The sequence below is a fragment of the Malania oleifera genome, chromosome 8 (assembly GCF_029873635.1).
Source record: "Malania oleifera isolate guangnan ecotype guangnan chromosome 8, ASM2987363v1, whole genome shotgun sequence".
Classification (NCBI taxonomy): Eukaryota; Viridiplantae; Streptophyta; class Magnoliopsida; order Santalales; family Ximeniaceae; genus Malania; species Malania oleifera.
In genome coordinates, this window is record NC_080424.1 from 87,620,937 (window position 1) to 87,644,429 (window position 23,493).

The 23,493-nt window shown below is 36.0% G+C and overlaps 2 protein-coding genes across 8 annotated transcripts; both read right to left on the bottom strand.

Annotated features, from left to right (window-relative positions):
• Positions 1-1,577: 1,577 nt before the first annotated feature.
• On the bottom strand, positions 1,578-3,143 carry LOC131161710 (BRI1 kinase inhibitor 1). The gene has a single exon (XM_058117664.1). The coding sequence runs from the start codon at positions 2,704-2,706 to the stop codon at positions 1,774-1,776; it is 933 nt and encodes a 310-aa protein (XP_057973647.1). The 5' UTR covers positions 2,707-3,143; the 3' UTR covers positions 1,578-1,773.
• A 3,822-nt stretch (positions 3,144-6,965) lies between these two features.
• Positions 6,966-22,201, bottom strand: LOC131161711 (probable protein phosphatase 2C 12). Of its 7 annotated transcripts, none has more exons than XR_009138608.1 (11): positions 22,044-22,201; positions 21,339-21,645; positions 20,285-20,456; positions 14,387-14,540; positions 14,242-14,305; positions 13,168-13,275; positions 8,582-8,707; positions 8,254-8,489; positions 7,849-8,048; positions 7,392-7,754; positions 6,966-7,279 (listed from the first exon to the last, which is right to left on the bottom strand). XR_009138608.1 is itself a non-coding variant. In XM_058117667.1 (10 exons), the coding sequence occupies exons 2-10, from the start codon at positions 21,531-21,533 to the stop codon at positions 7,726-7,728; spliced, it is 1,284 nt and encodes a 427-aa protein (XP_057973650.1). In that variant the 5' UTR covers positions 21,534-21,645; positions 22,044-22,201; the 3' UTR covers positions 6,966-7,725. The 7 variants fall into 7 exon arrangements, 4 of the variants coding, with proteins under 4 accessions (XP_057973650.1, XP_057973652.1, XP_057973648.1 ...); XR_009138609.1 differs by lacking the exon at positions 22,044-22,201 and adding an exon at positions 21,738-21,836; XR_009138607.1 differs by having other exon boundaries at positions 7,392-8,048.
• Positions 22,202-23,493: the final 1,292 nt, after the last annotated feature.

Sequence of the window (23,493 nt, forward strand, 5' to 3'; positions counted from 1 at the left end):
CTGCATAGATGACATGTATCTATAGATAGGTATATCCCCGGTACCTATGGGTCCAGGTGGACTTTGACTTTGTTAGCATATTATGGTATCAGAGTTATTATGATAATTATTATGTGAAATATATATATATAGCAAAAATTTCAGGTCGTTACAAACACATTTGATTGGATTAGACCCATCAACTTAGAGTCGACAATTTCTTAGCATCATTAAGGGTAGAACCTTAATTGCATGCAATGCCCTTACAACTAATACCTTATAAATAGGCTTACAAATTGTACAAACTTTGATATAAAGTAATTAATTTTATATAATGTAAGATACCTCTCAAGGGCTTCTCGAATAAAATTGTGTTCGAGGTTTGTGGGGATAACTGGTTCCATATTTTTTGGGTTAAGAAATCACCACTTGATTTATCTTGGAGTATTTTCTTGTGTAGTCAAGGTTAATTACATTTTGCTTGTTCTTGCTCAAAATTTTGCAAAGAACATGAACACCACGTTACAACTCAATTGAGTTAATAAATACACATTTATTTTTATTGATGGAATTATTTGTAATTAGGGGTCTTAGAGGGATTTTAGCTTTTAGCCTCTTTTTTTTTTTTTTTTTTTTGTAAATTTTATTTTCTATTGAGTACTATTAATTATAACGTAATATAGCTTGGTAGGCTAGAAATTGATCAAATTTAGTGTTTCCCTCGTTCTCTTATTCCTACTCTTATACATTTATATTTGTCTTTGAGAGAGAGATAGAGATTACATATTGAACTCTTCAAATAATACTAATTAAGTTGAACATGAGCTACTTATAAATGTGAAAAAATTATTAGATATATCAGGTGTATATACTGGATTTAAATGATTTTGTCATATGTGTATATTTTAATAGATTAGACAATTTTTTGTGACTGATATATAATATTTTTTCATAGATGTAGCCGTATGGCCTATATGCTTATGGCTTGTCTCACTTATACTGGTAGAATAAACCTCTCTCTCTCTCTCTCTCTCTCTCTCTCTCTCTCTCTCTCTCTCTCTCTCTCACATTTTGAGAATTTTTTTAGTGAGACCCATCAAAGTAGATGATGGTGACTTGCCCGATGTCAGCACACTCAAAAATTTCAAAGTCTCCAAAGCTGATCCCTAGGTGTGGAGAAACAACATAAATTAAATATTTATGGTCATGGCAACCTGTACATTCTATCACTGTACTTAGATTTCATGTGTACCCCTCAAAATGGACATAAACGCGTTCCATATTAATTAATTAATTTTACTTGAATAATCAATTCAGGCTTAACATCTATCCTCCAAGTCACTAAATATTAAAAAAATTGATTAACCTATGTTTTATTAGTGCTTCTATTGTTTAATCATGCTTTTTCAATGCCCACTTGTTTAATGGTGTTCTTTCAAATTTCATACTAAAGAGAAAAAAAAACCAAGAACACAATAAGTTAATTTACTGTGCATGTGTGCCCATTCACACTCAGATCTGAGTACATACAGACTCTACCTCTGTATCCACCATTAAAGACAAGAAGCCCAACAAATCATTATTGAATTCAGCAATTCTTTAGATAATTTCAGCTTTCTATATAAATATATATGATACTATGATTAATTTAATTTATGCACACAAAAAGAAAAATAAATAGCATGTAGATCTAATTCTTCACTTACAAAGTTTACTAAAATGATAAAAATTAAAATTTCAAATTTAATTTCCACTACATGTGTGACCTCTCCCTAAGCTCATCTAGCTAGATAGCTAGCAAGCTAGCGGTTTTGTGCTTTTCTCTTCTACTGCAATGGAGTTTTTGCAATGAGCAATGGCTGCCTGAATTGCCGCCTGCAACTCCTCCATGGTGCTGTCACTAACCGAAGAAGGAAGCGTGGCTGCCGTCGCCTTCGCCATAAGAAGGCCACTGTTTGTCGGCGACGTTCTCATCGACGCCGGCGCTGAGAACTCTCCTCTCCTCCCACTTCGCAGTAGCGCTCCCATCGGTCTCAAACTCGTCAAATTGCCCGAAAACGAATGGGGCTGCCGCCGAATCTGAACTCCCTCCTTCCTCCCTCTGAACGACAAGAGAGGCCTCACCATCCTCACATACCTCTTCAAAACATGCCCCACATCAAACCTTATCTTCCTCTTCTTCTCCTTCTTCTCTGTCTCTTCCTTCTCGTGATTCGCTTCACACCCTTTTCGCCATTTTCCGAACAATGAGTGAGACTTACTAGACTTGCTTCTTTCCTTTCTTTCAGTACTGTTGCTGCTGCTGCTGCAGCTGCTGCAATTGTCATTGGTTTTTTTGGAATTCGGGTCTTCGGAAAGATCTTTGATGGGGAGGGTGAAGCTGTCTAGAGAATTGGTGGAGGAGCGAGGGGAGACGGGGAGGTGAGAGAGGAGGCGGAGAGGGAGCAAGTGGCCGTGGAAGAAAATGTCGTCGGCCGGGGATAAGTCGACGGCCCCGGCAGGCGATGGTGAGGGCTTGGTTTTGTCGAGCACGGCGGCGGAGGAGTGGTGAAGGGAGACGGTGAAGGAGAATTCATGAGAAGGGGAGGAGGAAGGGGAAGGGGGAGATGGTGTAGGATGTGGGCGGTCTTCTCTGGGTTCTGGTTTTGATAGTGATTCCGGTAATGGCTTGCTTGGTACTGCTGTATCATCTATGGATTTTAGCTGCTGTGGGTGGTGGGCGTCCATAACTCTAGAATGATGATATGATGCAAGATCTGATTGATGAGCTAGAGATGATGATGATGATGATGATCAGCTAGTTCCTGCTGGGTAATCTCTCTCTCCCACGTTTATTCTTTTTTGGCTTATGGATGTTAGCAAACCTTTAGCTGGGGAATGGGGATGGAGGGATAAGAGGATTAGAAAGCAGTGGAGAGAGAGAGAGAGAGAGAGAGGTGAACGTGCAGGCTGTGGCTGGACATGGAATGTCTTTTTGTACAAAATGCATGCAACAAGTCCTTAATTTATGTATTGAATTATTAAATGGGTACATGAAGGTTGCAGTGGCTGCAAGATTATGACATGAAATAAAGTTTCCCTTTTTTTTTTTCTTTTAGAAGATATGTATGGACAAGGCTATGGGATACTATATATAGAGGCCATACATCACTAAAATTTGGGTGGATTGGTTACCAACTCCGTGTTTGGAGACATTATAGATTCGGAATTATGTTGGATTTGAATAAAATGATGTATAAAATTATATTAAATTTGTTCAAAATTTATTCAAATTTAAATATAAAATTTTAAATCTATGCTTTCAAACACTACTTAAGAAAATTTGATTTCCACAAAGGAGTTGAGCAATGAACGACTTGAGTCAAAGTTTGGGTTCAACATAAAAATGAAATATTGAAGCATTAGGGTGACTAATTAACGTTTAATTTGTGCATTGAGTGAGGCTGTAAATACCTTTTTCATATGTTAGGCTACTTAGTACACCTTATACACTTTTTTTTAGTTGGGTTGGAGTTCTAGACCCGGACGAGCTTTTTGAATCTTTTCAAATGACTCCGAATCAAAGACAAAGATTCTCGCAAGACATGCTTAATTAGATTAGTAGAGGAGAGAGAGTATCTATGGGAGGAATTGAATTTAGGGAGTTCTCATTCTTTAACCCCATGTTTGCTTTACAAAATGAAATTAAAGTAGGGAAAGAATGAAAAGAGGAATGAAATCAAAGTATAAATGGAATTACGTTTAAAATGTAATTATTGCCTTTGATTAGTAATATAGAATGACTATAAGAATCACAGTTTCAATTTCTCTTCAATATTGAGCATTCTTTGAGGGCAACTATAACAAAATGAAAAAATAAGTCTTTTTTTTTCATAAATACCCATAAAACATAATTATTCAGTTTTATAATTTCAGTTCAATTTTTTTTATCGAATTTTTTATATTTTTTTATAATATTTTTTTTTACATTTTTAATAATAATAAATAATGTCCTTGTTTGGATTTTCTAGTTTTTTCTTTTCAAAACTAAACAACAACAAATAATAATAAACTCTTATTAATTATTTGTTGTTGTTGCTCTTATTTTCTTCTTCTTAATATAATTATTTTATAATAGTAAGTATTTTAAGTTTAATTATTATTTTTTATTTATTGTTATTATTTTATAATTTTTGCAATAATTATCATCCTTAAAATTATTATTATCATTCTTATTATAAAAATAATCATTTATTCTTCTTATAGTATTAATAATAATTAGAATCTAAATTTTATTATTATTATTATTATTATTATTATTATGGGCAATAGTATGATTAATGGACAGTGAACTTGTGTTTTGAAAGTTGATTATTTAATATTAATTATAATAAGAAGTCGGGAATGGAGTCTATAAAGAGAGGAATTACCATTCCTAACATGAACATGAGATTTAGGATATCAGAATTTTGATCGCATTTCAGCCTTAATTCCACAAAGCAAGCTGCCACTGCTATCAATGCCATCCATATTAGTGAATAATTTAAAGCAAAGATATTTTTTACAATTATTATTATTTTTTTTGTCTAATGTGTTATTATTAGTGAGTAGGAGTGAGAATATTTGAAAAACTTATTATAATATATATATATATATATTATACATTAGGGCTACATTTGATAGGAGTAAACATTTTTTTTTAATCAAAATTTTTTCTTTATTTTTCTAAGCTTCATTTGGATGAAAAATTTTGCTGAAAAAAAGAAAACGAAAAGAGAACAAGGAGGAAATTCATCTTCCTATATATTTTCCTTCTTTATTACTTACCAACAAAAATGAATATTTTAATATGATTTAAAATTACAAATAAATAAATAAATATTTTCGTGAATATTTTATTTTGCCTTTCCCAACATTTTCTAGTTCCAAACACAGAAAATGTTACTGACTTTTTTCATTTCACGAACGAGATGGGACATATCCCTGAGATGGAGGCATGTTTTGCCCTAGTCAAGACCCTCATTTATTTTGGCAAAACTCTCTCCCTCGCATCTTTTCAGAATGGGCAAGGCCCAATTTCACTCTATTGGCAAAAATTTAAAAGAAGAAGAAGAAAGAAGGTGACACATGTTTCCAGAGGAATCTTTGAAGTTTGAACATATATATAAAGAATAAATGCATAATGACAATTTCACTGTTACTTGTTCTTAATGACCACGCAACTGTGTCATGGTGTGGATGGGAGGAGATGACGACGGTGATGAAAAGGCGTTTGGATTTTTTGGCTGACTCGTGTTGGGGAAATGGTTAATTGTCGAGGACAAACCAGGACGGCCCTTTTTTTCTTTAGTCAATCAAAACATGTGAAGTTAATCAGACATTCAACCTGCACTCAGGATGTCAATATCCCTTCCCTTGCTATGGCGTCTCACCATTTTGAGCTACCTTTTTTCTTTTCTTTTTTTTCCTACTTCACATATACATATGTGCCCAAAGATATTAAAGAAAAGAAAAGGAAAAAATAAAGATCAATGAAAATTGGGTGCCGTAGGAACCGTTTGATCTATAAAGCGTGGACCAATGTGTGCTAAATAAAAAATTCTACAATACAACTTATACAAGAAGCTAAAGGGTAGGAGTGGAACTAGACTTGGAGAGAGAGAATAGGTAAAGGAAGGGGACGGGGGAAGGGTAAGGGGCCACACACACGTGTACAATGTGGTCCACTGAGAGTGGGGGTTGGATTTTGTGGAGTCTTTGGAGAGGGTGAAGGGTGGACATCTCAATCATGGAGGCATTATTTTGGTGGACACGGCCATCTTCACCACTCGCCCACTCAAAATCTTCTTACCCTTTTTTCTTTAAACATTAATCAATCTCAAAAGATAAGACTTTGGAGTCCCCCACCACAGCAGGGGAGAGGGAGAGAGAGAGAGAGAGAGAGAGATGGAGGGCCATGCCAGAAACAAACACCGCGTAAAACAAAGGAGTTCCCCACTCGGCTCAACCCAAAAGAATCCTCCGGCTGTCTCAAACCTATTTTCATTTTCTGCTTTAGCCGCGAGCCCCCACAAAATACACAATAATACCCTCTTCAAAAGACATCAACAGCCGTAGCAAACAAAAAGCCAACAATCAAACATGGTATCAAACAAACAACTTTAATCTCTCTCTTCTCTCTCTCTCTCTCTCTCGTAAATCATTTCTCCATAGGAACAAGATCTTAAACCGTGAATGGAGCTCCCGAGACCTAGCTCATAGGTTCAAAAAACTGGGAAAATAAATAACAGGGTACTACAGTTTCAATCTATCCATGCATGATGTTGGGTTTGCAATATAAAGTGAGATGAGAATGAAACCCAACTCCATCATAACCAAGAGTAGATAATTCTCTTTTCTATCACCAATGTAACGCCCTGTTGGAGTCATAAGCTAGCATAGAAACATTTACCCAGCCCCTTCTCCTTGTTGCTTATCCACCACAAGGTAAAAAGGCAGTGAAAAAGATCATAGCAGCTACTAAAATTACTGGCATCTTCCCTAAAATTTGCTGGAAAAATCCAATTGGGAACAGTCCCCCCACCTTGGCACTTCTGCCATGAAGCTTTCATTCATTAAATTGGCAATTTCTACGATTGCTCTCAAATTTTCCACCACAAGCAAACAGATATCCAATACTTGGATTTTTGACAGGAAAGCAGTGAAGCATCTTCTGTCTGCATCTGCAGTCAAATTCCAAGATGAAATAACAGAGTCCATAATTCTTATTGGGCTTCTGAAGTCCATGTGGAGCTATATTTTTACAGCATTCCTAACCTTTGCCTTAATGATGAAGGCAAAAAAGCCGTAAAAAGATTGTGACTTAATTTTTACCCGTTCTAGATCAATTAACGGTCTTGATTAAAACCAGTACATTGACAAATATCTTTCAGTCATAAATTAGAACAATGGCAGCACCAACACCAACCCCCCCCCCCCCCGGCGCGGGAGGGGGGGCGGCGGGAAAATTTTGACAAATAATAATTATAATTATTATTATAACAATCTTGCAAATCTATAGATACAATTATAAATAATTTTCATTAGAGAATGAGGCAGCTATCTACACATAAATATCCTACAGTCAGAACTTGGCAGAAGGGGAGCAGTTAGTGGAAACTAGAGCTGAATGGGGAAAAACTGTGGCCTTTTTAATCTTTTTTTTTTTTTTTCAAATTCCGAAGGTCCACCATACATCCTGTAAGGCCTGCTCAAGCTAATGCTTGCATGAGAAAATGCATTCAGCAAGCTGATCAAACCAGTCTTTCCCAGGTAATGAATCCTACAAGTTCATGCCAAACCCTCATATAACATTGGGGTGAAGGCCACTTTCATTCATTTTTCAGCTCTATGAAAGGAAAGGACGCTGTACCCCATTAAAAAATAATAATTACCTGAAAAGCCATTGTAGTCCATTGCTAAGTTTATCACAGCCTTCCACAAGTCTTCCAAGGGAGGCTGCCATTTTTTGTATATCCTTCCGGGTTAGAGAACAGATTTTTACATTTACTAAGCAGCTTGCCATCACTGATCATTTGATTTGCATGAACAAACTCAGGAGAGATCCCAAGAGGCAGTGGGTACTGAAGTGGCGTCAAATTGAACATAAGCTCAACCCCATATGAGAAGAAGTAAACTAATAATGTAACAAAGCTTTGATTTCCCATTTATGATCGGCTCTGAAACAACCATCTGTGGTGACAAAAGCAAATACAATTGGAGGGCTCTCTAATCACTTCCACTACTATATCTGGATGCTGGAAACGATAGAGGAACAACGAAATCAGGTTTAAGAAACATAAGTGAGTGGAGAAAGGTACAGGGTGGGGCAGGGTTGGAGAGTTGCCATACCTGGTCGTCTTTTCCCTTCCATGGCTTCCTTCTTCTCTTGGCAGCTCAAGCAAAGGAAAGGACCATCCCAGGGACGTACTTTCCCTAGATTAGATGAGCCAGCATGTATTGAAATACCCTCGTCACGCCTTATCTCTACTTGACAAACTGCACACATGAACAGCTTAAACATGTTGCAGAGTGGGTATTTTGTATCTAACCTGCAACCCAGAAATATCACAAGTCAAAGTGCAGTAAAGCAGAACAAAACTCTCTCGTACAAAGGTTTGCTTCACCACACAAGTAAATGCAATTTACAGAGGAATACAAATAAAACAAGAAGTATGCATAGAAGGCATTGATCAACTCCTAATCAAGAATAAAATTTTGAAATAAGCTAATAACTACAATCTGAACCCTACAAACCTTTCTGAAAGCATAGCGGATCCCTCCTCAAAAATTTCCTCCACCACATCTGGCTCACAATATTCTTTATCAACATGGGAGGAGGATTCAGAAGATTTTTTGCGAAACATGGACTTAAAGACTCCTCTCCCTTGCTTCTTTGGTGGTGGCAAAGGAGGGGTTGTCTTCTCTGGAGGTAGAATATCAATAACAATGCAGGTTGTATCATCACGAAGTCCCTTCACCTGTACAGCTTCCTGCAAATGGACGGTAAATTTAGAAAACATAAATTTTAATATTGTGTATATATAACATAATTTTAGAGGAGATTATGGTTTTTTCAGCGAACTTTAACAATCTGTGCGGCAGCTGCTTCAGGTGGCATTCCACGACAACAATCAAGAGCCATTTCCGCGCTTAATGCATCCCAAACTCCATCACTTGAGATAATAAGCCTACCACCAGCTGTAGAAAGCTGCAGAAATGACATTTCAACAATTAATGTGGTGATTCTCCCAACAAATCCTTCAGGCACAGACAATAAGTCAAACCTCCTAAAAAAATAAACTGCCATATGCACACCAAATTGTAATTAGATGTTCTATCAATGCAATTAAAAGCACTAGCAAGTTCCTCATGCTACAAGCCCGCATTCACTTAAGCTGCAGCACCATTATGGATACCTTTTTGCATTTTGACAAATACATTGCAGAAAATAAATGGCAATGAATTTGTTCCCCACCACAGGAATTCATATTCAAACAAGAAACTAAAATAGCTTGTGACAACTACAAGGTAATATTCTTTTCCTTTCTTTCCCCTGCAATTTTTCCCCTCAGGACCATTCTACTTTTCTTCCCATGTTTTCCCTATTTTATTCCCTTGATACCAGATCCTTCTATGCTGGCAATGTTACTACTTCAGAACCACTAGTTATTTCTTCCATAAACCTCAACAGAATCTATCTCCAATCAGAGAAATTCAAGATAAAATCTTGCCTCAATGATTATAAACTTCAACATATTTTTCATAGCCATACCCATGGAGTTTATCATTTGGTTTAAATGGAAAAACAGAAGTACAAAATACTTTTACAGCTTCTTGAGCATTGTTACATGAATATAATGTCTTTTATATAGTTTATTTTCTAGTGTTGACACTTTTTATTTTAAAATATATATGGTTTTCATTTTATGTTTTCACCAATTTTATGTAGAATCTACATGGACACTTCCTAGACACTTTCAATTTATTCTACATCTCTTTGTTCTCTGCAGCCACACCTGCTCTCAATTTTGCTGGGTAACCATGATTCATTCATGGGACTCAAAATGAATCTTATCAGGAAGATCATCATCAAAATTTTAAACTCAGTATAATTTATGCTGCATTAATTATCCAACAACCTTGCCTGCAAGATTCTGAAGAGAACATGTTAGGATAATACCCCATTTATCCAATATATAGCATTAGTTAATAAATAAATCAAAATTTCCGAAAAATACTACAAGCCTAGCATAAAGGAGAACTGTCTTGCATGAAAAGAAATTTGGCAAGGTTTTAGAGTGTTCTGGAAAAGAAGATTTCATTCTCCAAAAAGAAACACTCCTAGGTGTTCCTCATGCCCATAATTCCACTCACTATTCAGTCCAAATTCTATCTCCAGAAAAGATTATCACCAACTTGCCTCATAAGTCCACCAATATTCACCAGCTCTGTTAAACCCTAAAACCTATGATATCTCATATGCTTGACTGCTCACAACAAAGCCCATTGTGAGTATCTAGGGACAAGCTTTTCGTTGATCCAGTCCGACATACTCTGAGAAGACCGTGTACACCATTGAAGTAAAAGGAGAAAAGAAACTGGCCCAACGAAATAGAACTGGGGCATTTCTCATGACTCAGAATGTTTCACTAAACGTCCTCCTACATAAAAGACGAGGCCCAACATGAACTTCAAGCAAAATTTCAATTCACAGTTGAATGCATGAATAGAAGTTACTAAAAACAACTTCCTGAGTTTGTCTCCCTCTCTAGATTTCCTTGTTAATATGTTATGGGATAGTATCAATTATCAAAAGTTAAAATACACAGTTCATTAAAAAAAGGTGGTTGTTCACAACAAATAGTTGATGCAATAGTTACTGCAAGGACTATCCTACTTAATTTTCATTTTTTTATATTCATATTTTAGCCAAGATACGTAAGATAAATTGAGGGATTAATTTTACTTACAGCGACCACATCAAGGATGCAACTTCATAAATTCGTTCTTATAGGCTATCCAAAAACACATCATCATGTCATAATGATGCAATCGGCATTACATTGGTCCTGCATCAAATGGAAGCAAAACAGACTGATGATCCAACACGGCAGTCAGTGCTTGATAGGGTTCGATAATTAAACTCAAATTGCACAACTATCGGTGTTCAACAGGGTTTTTTGCGAGTTTTAACTTAAACCTAACAAGTTCACAATTTCAACTTAAATTGCCTTTGCCATGACTGCTCCTTCACCACTCAATCCATCAATCACAATCAGGAAATCAAGGCAAAAAAAGTGAGGCCAACATGCCACGCTTTAAAAATCAGTTTAAACCCTCCTTGGAAACAGTTACACTAAGAGCTAAAAAAGTGAACATCATCATTACCCTCAGCTGTGACCCATTGTCATCATTCCAAGGCTTGTTTGATTGAATGGTTAACAGAAGTTGTCATCATCAACCTCAGCTGTGATTATTGTTATTTGCAAAGCATATTGGATCAAAGGCCCTCATCTTTTGTCATTGATTAACACAATTCATCGTCATCAACCTCAAGCATGAACCCTTTTGGTTGTTCGCAAGGCTCTCCAAATCAAACACACATCTTTCATCATCAGTTAAAAGAAGCTCACATTGTAGATCTCAGTTGCTTGTAATCATACATGAGATGCACTGAACCAAGCATGAGTCATCAACTCATCAACACACATTGTAGAGCTCAATTGCTTGTAATCATACATGAGATACACTGAACCAAGCATGAGTCATCAACTCATCAACCTTCTTGCCATCAGCATCAAGTCAAGTGCTGATGTCAAAATCCTATTCCATTTGCTTTGAGGAAGATACAACAGAGGTGAAGCCGAAAGAAGAAGGAAATTTGGAGGACCCAGACCAAGCCAGCGAACTGTTCTGAATCTGGGTTTGTACCAGTCATACATAAAAGAAAATGGTGACAAAGGATTAATTTGTTCCATTTGATCACAAAGTCACTCAACTGTAAGTGGAAGGAATGAGCTAAAAAACAGATCCATGTATTAAGCTTTCAGTCTCCCAACTCTCAAGCTGCTACTTTTCAAATCAAATTGTCTGTAAGTTCAATCAAAAGCTTGATGCCCGAGTCCCAAGATTTCCACTCTCTTAACATTATCAAACCATAAGAAAAACAAAAAGTTGTGGACACTGATGTTCCTTCTAGCAGCTCAAATATTGTTTGTGTCCATAACAATATACCTCCTCTAGCGCAAACTTCTAATAAGACTGTTGAAATCAGGACCATCCCTAAGCTCATAGGAGAGAGATAAAAAAGAAAAGGCTGGGTGTGGCAATTATTTGTCTCCAAGGGCCTTGCATGCACCTAGTGGCATAGAACAGTTCACAGGCATTGACTTAGGAGACAAGCCCCAATGTGTAAAATCTTGTATGCATATAACACAACAACAATAACAAAAACAGGCCTTAAGTTCCACTAAGTAAGGTCAGCTATATGAATCCTTTTCAGCCCAATTCACATGATAGCGAGGGCATTTCCTTGAACAGCCTAAGAGCTATTAAATCCTTCTTCACTGTCTTGGTCCATGTTATTTTAGGTTTACCCTACCCCTTCTACTACTAGTAATGGTAACTAGGTCATTCCTCCTCACTAGTGCACTATTTTGTCTAGGTTGCAACTGCCCAAACCATCTAAGCTACTCCTCCCTTAGCTGATCTTATACCGATGTTAGCCTAACTTCCCGTAAATATATTTGTACTACTCATCCACCTTAGCATTGACATTTCGGCACCTTTTACTTTTCGGATATGTTGTTCCTTAGTTGCCAATCCATATAGCATGGTTGGTCTTATAATTGTGCTATAGAATTTTCCTTTTAATTTTAAGAGTATTCTACGGTCTCAGAGTACGCCCGAAGCACTTCAGATGGAAGACAAATTCATTGCAATTAATTATGAGTGAAAGATGTACTTAAGACACTCTGCATTGTCTCAACAAAATGGAGATATTGACATGTACACACTTGAGATTGGTTGATCAATATTCTTTTTTATGAAGGTATATAGGTGGGCTTTTCTATGAACTACGCATTGAGCCACAATCCTACAATTGAGATTCTCAGTTGATCATGTCACTGCATTTGCTAGAACTGCTAAGAAAAAAAAATTTAAAAATATATATATATATATATATATATATACTTGTAAGATATGCTATTTTCAAACAAGCCAAGCCGCCACCAAAGTGCCTAATTCAAAGCTGGTGGAGCACTCTTCATTTGACTGCTAATTGAAGGCGAAAGAGATTCTTATCCCAATTGCCATGGAAGATTCGTGTTTCCATAGTGGAGCCTGCTGAAGATCTGAAAGTCAAGCCTAAGACTGGAGAGAGCTCTACTGATGCACTTGAATATTCCAGGGATGAATATTTACTTCCAACTGAGGGAGATTGATGCAGTCAATATGGAGAATTATCATTTTTATTCAGAGTAGGATGACAATTATTTTTTATTGGACATTGGTCCTGTATCATATAAAGATGCAAAGTTAAAAGCAAAAATAGTAACAGAGCACGTGTAATAAATCATTTCTAATCTAGGAGCAAGTAGACAGTAATATTCTACTAAAAAAAGTATCTAATACAATATACAGACAATGAAATGAGCAACAACATACCTTCACTTGTTTAACATAAGGAACAGGAACAATAAACTCCCCAACATCCATATCTCCAATAGATCTGGAAAGACACAAGCCACCGGGCCAACATCTCAAAGGACCAATCTACGATGGGATTAATATACAAGTTAAATAACCAGCTTTCACCAATATAGCAAATCAAATATAATAGCGATAGATAGGCATAGAAAAAAAACTATAAAACTCCTAAAGAAAATAACCAAAAGGAGCACAAAGAGTAATTTACTCAAGTTTTTTGTTTCGCAATCATTTTTGTGCCATAAGATTCTAATTCCATATATATACACACATAGACACAATATTTGTCCAACAAAGATCAATTGTCATTCATCATACGCGTGGCAAAATTAACATCATCAATTGTTAGCCTTATTGGCTACATTATCACGGCTTATTGTGTTTTGATGATATTAACCTATATGTTGTTCCTAGTGTCTTCCATCTTTACAGATTATGTTTAGTACAAGTTCAAGGGACGAATACTCGAGTATTGGTCAAAACGCAAGTATCGGACCGAGTTGACATTCAAATAGGAATATCAAATGGACACATATTCAGAAGGACTCAAGCACAGCCAAAGCTTAATGTTGTATTGTTTGTAAATATTTCATCTAAAAAAATTAATTACACAACAATTAAAATTCATCTTTTCTTAGAAATATTGTCTATTTAAATAGCATCTATTGTTCCTTAGGAACCACAATTTTTAAGGTCCTACAATAAATAATTTGATCCAATGATTTATGAGTTTTGAACCTCCAGATATTTCATCTAAAAAAATTAATTACACAACAATAAAAATTCATCTTTTCTTAGAAATATTGTCTATTTAAATAGCATCTATTGCTCCTTAGGAACCACAATTTTTAAGGTCCTGCAATAAATAATTTGATCCAATGATTTATGTGTTTTGAACCTCCAGATAATCCGATCCTTAATATGATAAGGGCATCTCTTCAAAGTTTATACCAGCTACTGAACTATGCCAAATCTTCTTAAACTACTGGTCCATGAATGTTTGAATGCATTAATATTTAAGGGAATGCATACCTCTGCACCACCACCAGTATTAAGGCGACCAACTTCACCACCACTTGCAGTAATGCGTTCCCTCCTGATTAAATATTGAAAAGTGGAGCTTTAGCTAAGGATCAAATCAAAATTGAGTACTAGCCACATCATATTTTAAACTTACTCCTCCTCATTGCATTCAAGCCTATGATCAGCAGATAAATAATATATTCCACCTTCGGCAGATTCAAGTATGCAACGTGAATCACCAACGGATGCTACAGTTACAACCCACCCTTCAATTATGACAAAGGTAACCGTTGTTCCTGAAGTTTGTGCTGAAAAAGTAATAAAAAAAAATATTAATCATAAGAAAAGATTTATGTATCCTGCCTTAATTTAATAAAAACAAAAATTAGGAACTCAGTTTATATATCTCCTGCCTTAAAATGCTGACAAACAATGAAAATTATACAGGAACTATGGGGAGAAAAATACAAGCAACACAAAGCCACAGGAGGCAAAATATATGAAGTTCTAAGTTACAAAGCACAAACATATGTGTTGATTTCCAGTAACGCAACTTTAAAAAAAAAAAGGGGGGGGGGGGGGAATCATTATCATTGATATTGCCCAATATACACATCAAAGTTGTCCAACAGGCTACCTTAATTTTTTGAATGATTTACACAATATCATTGAGATTGTTCAATACATGCGTTCAAATTGCCCAAAATGTCAAATAAGGACTTTCCTGAGAAAGATGGATAGAAAGAAATGTCTAACATTGAAATTCATGCAAATACAAGATAGTTGTTTCCCACAAGAAGGAAAATTCATAGATGCAAAAGATAAACAATATGTGCACAAGTCCAGTAACAATCCTCCATACTAGTTGTGGGCATAAACTGCATATGTGCTCCAGAACGCCAGACTTCTGTTTTTCAGGGCATACTCTCCTGCCTTAAAATGCTGACAAACAATGAAAATTATACAGGAACTACGGGGAGAAAAATACAAGCAACACAAAGCCACAGGGTGCAAAATATATGAAGTTCTAAGTTACAAAGCACAAACATATGTGTTGATTTCCAGTAATGCAACTTTAAAAAGGGGGAAAAAAATCATTATCATTGATATTGCCCAATATACACATCAAAGTTGTCCAACAGGCCACCTTAATTTTTTGAATGATTTACACAATATCATTGAGATTGTTCAATACACACGTTCAAATTGCCCAAAATGTCAAATAAGGGCTTTCCTGAGTAAGATGGATAAAAAGAAATGTCTAACATTGAAATTCATGCAAATAAAAGATACCTGTTTCCCACAATAAGGAAAATTCATAGATGCAAAAGATAAACAATTTGTGCACAAGTCAAGTAACAATACTCCGCATTAGCTGTGAGCACAAACTGCATTTGTGCTCCAGAACGCCAGACTTATGTTTTTCAGGGCATACTGGAAGTTATGGAGATAATGGGGCATTAACAGAGATAATGGGAAGTTATAGAGATATTTTAGAAATTTAAAATTGAAATTATTTTGTTAAATTACTTATTTATCCATGGAGTGCACATGCTGTAATTAAATCATAACTTGTAAGGTTAAGGGTTTTCTAGGATTATTGGGGAGGGAAAATGTAAATCTAAAACTACCCTTCTTCCCTTAATTAATAGTAGAGATTCAGAACAAAGCTCAAGAATTATTTGATTATTCCAGAATAACAGTTGTTGGACAATAAGTTCAAGCTATTGAGCAAGACAGGATTCAAACTTCACAATTAAATTATATCCATGTCAGTTTTATCTTGACCGCTTTAGGCCATATATTAAAGCCAAGACGAAGACCATGCCACATCAATACCCATGTTGCAGTTGTCATAGGTCTCCAAGTTGAAGACATGGATAATCTTTGCTTTTCTAATATTTTTCTTACAATAATATATTCCTATAAGCCTTAGATTATATTATTAAATATATCATGGTCTTCTTTGAGTACTTGTAATCTAATATGATTACTAGATTTTCTCCTTAGCTTATAAATTTTTTTATCCATTAAAGCATATTTGAATTATTGGGTTCCTAAAAAAAAGGATACCACATGGCCTTCAATGTACGCACATTACACAACAAAAAGAAGGCTAAAATGAAAAAAAGGCAATTCCACCAAAAATCTACAAAATGATCAAGCTTCACAGGGAAGGAATATTGAAGCCTAGAAAATGAAGTACTAAACTTCCTCACTATAGGCAAGGACAGATTGCATCCTCCAAAAGCTATTTGGTTGCTCACTCACCAGACACTCAGCGTAATGTAACAAGGCACCGAAGCCCACTCTGTTTTCAGTCTTCATCTGCACCACCAGCAAAATAAGAGATCCCTAATGGTCATTAGCGTAACCATTCAATCTCAGAAGGAGAGTAGAGTAAGGTTCACACCTCTCTAGAAACTGGGCAATAAAAAAATGATTGACACTCCTCCTTTTCTAAAATGTAGAACCCCTCTTTAAATTTTCCAATTTTTAAATGTGTTCCTGCACAGCAATCCACCCGAACAATGCCATTTCATTTGGGGCATTTTGTCTGACAAACTAATTTCCAAGGAATGGATTCCTTGTGCTTCTTGTGCATAAACAAATACCTTTCCATGTCACAAAAGCGAGCACCCTACTCCCCCCCACCCACCAAAAACAAAATGCTGTCGATCTGACCCCTTGAAACATCCGCTTGATACAGATTACAGCATCTCCAAGAACCTGTCCATTGTCACTGTCAGTCTTAAGGCAGTCTAGTGGAAGTGGAATAGCAAACAACACTTCCTTCCAGTAGCCTGGGCCAGAAAAGCCGCCCTCTTCTTACTTAATGAGAAAATTTTAGAAGCCTCATTCTGGAGGTCTCCAATCACACCAAATGCCATGCCAAAACTGCACACTTTTTACCATCTCCACCTCAAATTTGTATATTTTGAAAGTTCACTCCAACCCTTTTTAACCTTTCCAAACTCCCAGCCACGTGACATTTTAATCTCCCCTGCCTACCATCCCACAAGCCTCCCATACTTCACCAGTTCACTTACATTGCCAGCCTCCATAGTGAGTCCCTCTCCATAACAACCTCCACAACTACTTTCCAAGAAGTTCCAGGCATCTCCAAACCCCACATACAACAACAACAATAACAACAAACCACAGGCCTACAACAACAACAGCAAGCCTTACGTCCCACTAGTTGGGGTCGGCTACAAGAATCTTTTTCCGCTAATTCACCCAATTGAAAGCATTTTCCTCTACTAGATTAAGAGCTATTAAATCCTTCCCCACTACCTCATTCCAAGTTATTTTAGGCCTACCCCTACCCTTTTTCATGCCTAAATCAACAGCTAACTCACTCCTCCTCACAAGTGTGCTGCTAGGCCTGCGCTTCAAATGCTCAAACCATCTAAGTCGCCCTTCCCTTATCTTATCTTCGACCAGTGTTATGCCAAAATTATTGCATATGTACTCGTTCCTTAATTTATTTTTTTAATGTTATACCACTCATCCACCTTAAAATTTGCATTTCAGCAACTTTTATTTTTGTACATGTTGTTTCTTAATTGTCCGACATTTTGAACCATAGAGCATGGCTCACCTTATAGCCATCTAGAACTTTCCTTTTAATTTTCTACGATCACAAACATGCCTGACGCGCTCCTCCATTTTACCCAACCTGTTTTAATTTGATGAATTACATCTTTGAATTCTCTTTCCGCTGTATAAGATCCAAGATAACAAATTTATAACTATAATTAATTTCTTGATTATCAAGTTTAATCCTCTCCTCGCTACTCCTTACATTATTGAAATTAAATTTCATATATTTTGTCTTATTGCTACTTATCCTAAAACCTTTAGGCTCTAAAGCGGTTCTCCAAAGTTCTAAATTAGAATCCACTCCACTTCTACTTACATCAAACAAGACAATATCATTTGCAAATAACATACACCAAGGGATCTCGTTTTGAATATTCATAGTGAGTTTATCAATCACCAAAGTAAAAAGATAAGGACTCAAAGTAGAACCTTGATGCATACCAATTGTGATTGGAAAATCTCTAGATTCCCCTCCTATAGCCCTAACTCTAGATATTACTCTATCATAGAACTTCCCTAGGTACTCTATCATATGCTTTCTCAAGGTCAATAAAAAACATATGCAAGTCCCTCTTCTTTTCTCTAAAATTTTCCATTAACCTTCTTAAAAGATAAATAGCCTCCGTTGTCGATCTCCCCAACATAAAACCAAATTGATTATTTGAAACCCTCATTTCTAGTCTTACTCTTTGTTCAATTATCTTTTCCCAAAGTTTTATTACATGACTTATAATCTTAATTCCACGATAGTTATTAAAATTTTGAATATCGCCTTTGTTTTTGTGTACATGTTTTAACATGTTTTTCCTCCATTCCTCAGACATTTTCTTGGTTCTTAGAATAATGTTGAATAGATTAGTTAACCATATACTTCCTTTATCCCCTAAATATTTCCAAACTTAATTGGTATGTTATTTGGTCCTATTGATTTCCCATTTTTCATTTTTTTCAAAAGCCACCTTAACTTCAATAACTCTAATTTTACGAATAAATCTCCTATTTCTACACTTCTTTTCATCTGCCACTTCCAACTTCAATCTTTCATTTTGATTTTCCTTAAACAACTTATCAAAATATCTCCGTCACCTCTCTTTTATGTCTTATTCTCTAGTTAAGACATTATCAATCTCATCCCTTATACATTTTAGATTACCTAAATTTTTGCATTTTTTTTCTCTAGCTCTAGAATTTTATAAATGTGCCTTTCTCCTTCTTTTGTATCTAATATATTATATAAAGTATTATAACTCAATGTTTAGCTTCACTAATGGTCTTATTTGCATTTTTTCTTGCCTCCTTATACTTTTCAAGGTTTTCTATATTTCTACAACTTTGCCATATTTTATACCAGTTTCCTTTTGTTTTAGCGACTTTTTGAACTTCTTGATCCCACCACCATCTTTCTTTACTACCCAAATTATCTTCATTTGGACTCACCTAAAATCTCTTTTGCTATCTTTATGATAGAGTTAGCCATCTTATTTCAAACAATATTCACATCTACCTTGGCTCCTATTGTCCAAGCATACTCTTTGATCATTTTATCTTTGAATTTTACTATATTTTCTCCTTTCAAGCTCCACCACCTAGTTCTCTTGTGCTGATTTACTTTACTCTTTCTCTTCCATATTTTAGTATGTATATCTAATATTAGGACTCTATGATGTGTAGCCAAACTTTCACCTTGAATAACTTTACAATCCATACAAGATAAACAATCCCCTTCCTAGTTAAGAAGAAATTTATTTGGCTTTTATTTTGGCCACTCTTGAAACCCCACATAATCCCTTGAATTAATATACACAAGTTGGGCATATTTTATAGGGTGATTTCTTTTTCTTTTCTTTTCTCTTCTTTCTTCCTTTGGAGGCAACCACTAAAATAATACATAACACATGCAGCATAAAATGCAATGGTCCATTGTACTTTTCATTTTTTAACTTCACATTATTAGGCTAAATGATAAGTAAGAGTGACACATCAACAGCTCCCAGGTGCAAAATTAGCCAATTTCCATGAGAAGAACAATAATGCTGATACGATAGGGCATAAAGTCAATATTCAGCAAGTTCAATGAATTATTAAATTCTTTGCTTCTGCTTCTATTTAGTCATTACAAAATCATAGAGAATCAATTGATTTTTTAATCAATCAATTGCTCTTTCTCTCTCACATGCACGCACACACGTACAATGGATATAACTAAGGTGATGAATGCTAATGAGAACGTCAAGAAGGTCAATTACACAAACACAAGTCTACAAAATTGCCTGCTTTAGATGCTAAAACGTGATCATCTGAAAATAAAATTATTATATACAATGAATTTTGAAAAGTAAGCTTGAATAATTTGCATAAGAGCCCCGATGAATAATTTGCATAACAGCCCCGATTCTGATGCAGCAATTTTTATGTCCTAATAAATCAACATGGAAACTGTTCATACCTTTCTCTTGAAAATCTTTGTCAGTTTTCACAAACCCTGCAACCAAAGCCCTCGGTAGCGCTGCTATCCATTCATCACGGTTAATATCAGAAGGAATAGCAGCCAAAACATTATTTAGAAGATTCTCCTTAGAGTAGATAGCAGCTGCAGATCCATTATGTCCATCAAATAGCTGCAAAACAAAATTTTGTAAGAACCAATTGAACAAAAATTTACACTATGAAGATTGTGAATTAGATAAAGGATATTGCAAGTAATTTTAGACAAGGGGGTCAGCCACTGCTGATGGTTCTTGACACCTTGTTTAATAAATTGTCATTAAATGAGCATTGTCATAAAGTCCTACTAAAAATGCTTGTGTTTGAAAGTCCACTGATTCAACAAGCTAATGAAAATCAACTTAAATTTAACATACAAAAACCTGATGTAAAATACTAAAATTCATTCCCTCCAAAGTCAGTTAACACCAATATGAAAGAAATCCTACACTTCTTTTTTCCAATTGCTGAACTGAAAAAAGAACAGTCCCTCTGTGTTAAATAGCTGTGGTTTCCCCAACCACCAACAACACTACCACTCATGCCCAAATAAAAAAGAATATTCTCTGTTCCCTTGGTAGAAGGGATGAAGAATACTTGCTAGTGCTGCTGATCTGGTTGTCCTTCACCAATGAAATGATACAAAAAGAGTAAAGAAGATAAAAATAGTTAGAAGGAGCCCTATAAAAATCATGCGAAAGTAAGAATCTGACATAGCTAGTCCAGTACAACTCTTCAAAATGCTTTTCGGATTAAGAATTTAAGATGCGATGAAGAGTCAACTAATTATTGAAATATATCAAATGTTAAGAAAATGCACATTATGATAACTTTGCATTTATCAGCCAAAAGCAGCTGATCCCCATGACAAGGCAAATCTGTAGGAGCGTGTTAAAGAATGATTATGGAACTCGCCAACATTTTCCTAGTTCCTGAATATATGAATATTATATCACAAAGCCCTCCATTATCGAGTACTAGTGAAGTATGAACAGAGGGTAGACACAGCAACATACCCCAAAAACAGAATATGTTAAGCCATCTCCAAGCGTCCTTTGGCAGTCTGTCTTGAGTAACGTCAAGTCCTCCCCTTTCTTGCTTTGGCTGGCCTGACCAGATAATATATCTGGTCTTTCAGTCTTCTCGTTGGCAAGTTCACGCCTGAGCAGCACTGAAAGGGGAACCGTATTATGTTCACCCCTACTGCACATTGTTCGCCTCTCAATATCACAAATGAGCTTCACACGGACGAAAGCATACGCCTCAATTCTCCACGTTGTGTTGTGCTATTCATTCACTGATACAAACCTAGCCGATCCAATCCTGACAAAAGAAACAGAAATCAAATAAATCAAACCACTAAATCATCACATATAAGAACAAACTCGATAATCATTCGGATCAAAAGCTCGTACTGCCTTAACTAGATCAACATTATAGAAATCTTCGATATAAACACTTCTGGTCGATCTTCGATGTATGAACAGTTTTACGATCAAATACTACACAATTAACTCATTAAAAAAAAATTCAAGAGCATTGATCAGAAAAGCAAACTCTACCGAAACATGAAATTTAGGCCAATGCAGATTTTTAAAAAAATCATAAAACACAAAACCTCATCACAGAACTTGCAAAACGAGAAAACGAACATAGGACAACGAAATTAAAATCATAAAAAATAACGATCCGAAGAAACGTCCATTGAAATTAGCCCTTACCGGAGCGAGAGATTCACGGCAATGTGCAACCTTGCATGAGTACGCTACATGCGCAGGCGTGAAGAGTTGTTGCAGAATCGAGAAACGCGGATCCCGGCGTCGTGCAAAAATTCCACTTTCAGGGAAGAGAGAGGGGCGGAAAACTGAAGCCTTTGTTCTCTTTTATTTATTTTTAATTTTTTCTTTTAAAAATTTTTTTTTTTCCGCGTGAGAGTGCTGACATGGCAAAAACGCACCGTTTGACAGGTCAGGTTCCAAGCCAGAGCCGGCGGGCTAACTTACGCTTAGTTGGGCGAGTTATGAGTCTTGTGACTCAGTGCAACCGGGCCCACTTCCCGCACCTTCGCTATCGCGAATTTTTGGCCGCTGGATCAGGTTTTTCGTTACTTGGACTCGGGGGACAGAAGAGATTTACAAACGGGCCCCAGCTAGGCTTTTCAATGCACCCCAAGTCTATTTTTATTTTTATATTTTTCCTGTTTTATCTGTTTTCGGATCGGCGCAGGTTAAGGGACGTAACGCGGAGGCTCATGATAGCAAATCCTGATGACAGATAGACCCAGTCAAAACTGAAATCAAGGGACAGATAGGAAATAAATCTATCTCTATAATTGATTGCATTCAAAAACATCCTTCTTATTTGATAATAAAATTTTCAAATAATTAAATAGATTAAATTTTTTTTGAGAGATTTTTCTTAAAAAAAATTAGTATAAAAAGTAGATTAATTTTTTTAAAAAATATTTTTTGAGTTTTTGTAATTATTTATCTTCTTTTCAAAATAAAAAATTTGATAGGAGCAAAAAATTACATAAAATAGGAAATAAATTATTTTCTGATTATGTTGGTCAAGTTTAGCCTGAGCTTCTCATTTGTCAAAAAATAAATAAATAAATTATAGCAATGCGCATTAGTGTAATTATGACGACAAGAAATGTCACGTAGGAGGTAGGGCGGGGGTGGGTGGGCCACTGAGCCTTGAGGCCCAAGAAGGCCCAAAGTTCGAAGTTCTGAAACCTAAAACCATTGACTTGTGGAGTTACAAGCTGGCGGACACGACAGGAACCACCGGAATTCTCGGCGCAAATTATATATTATATGTGTATCCAAACAGGTCTGTTTGGACGCGCGTGTAGGCGTGAGGCTTGACTTGCTTGAGTGGAGATTATCCCACAAATCATATCATTAAAAATAAAGGCTGGCCATGGAGCGAATCCCCCAGACGCGGACTCGGGTCAACGGGCGGATCCTGGACCCGTGGTTTTTCGCCCCGTGGCGGCATCGCCATCCTTCTCATTAATTCTGAATTTTTGGCTTCACACCTTGTTTTGACTTTTGACCTTGAATTAATTTTTTTTCTTTCCATTGATGAATTTGCTTTCCTTTTTTTTTTTTTCGCCTTTTTTATTAGTAAAGCAAAAATTAAAGAATATATATATATATAAATATT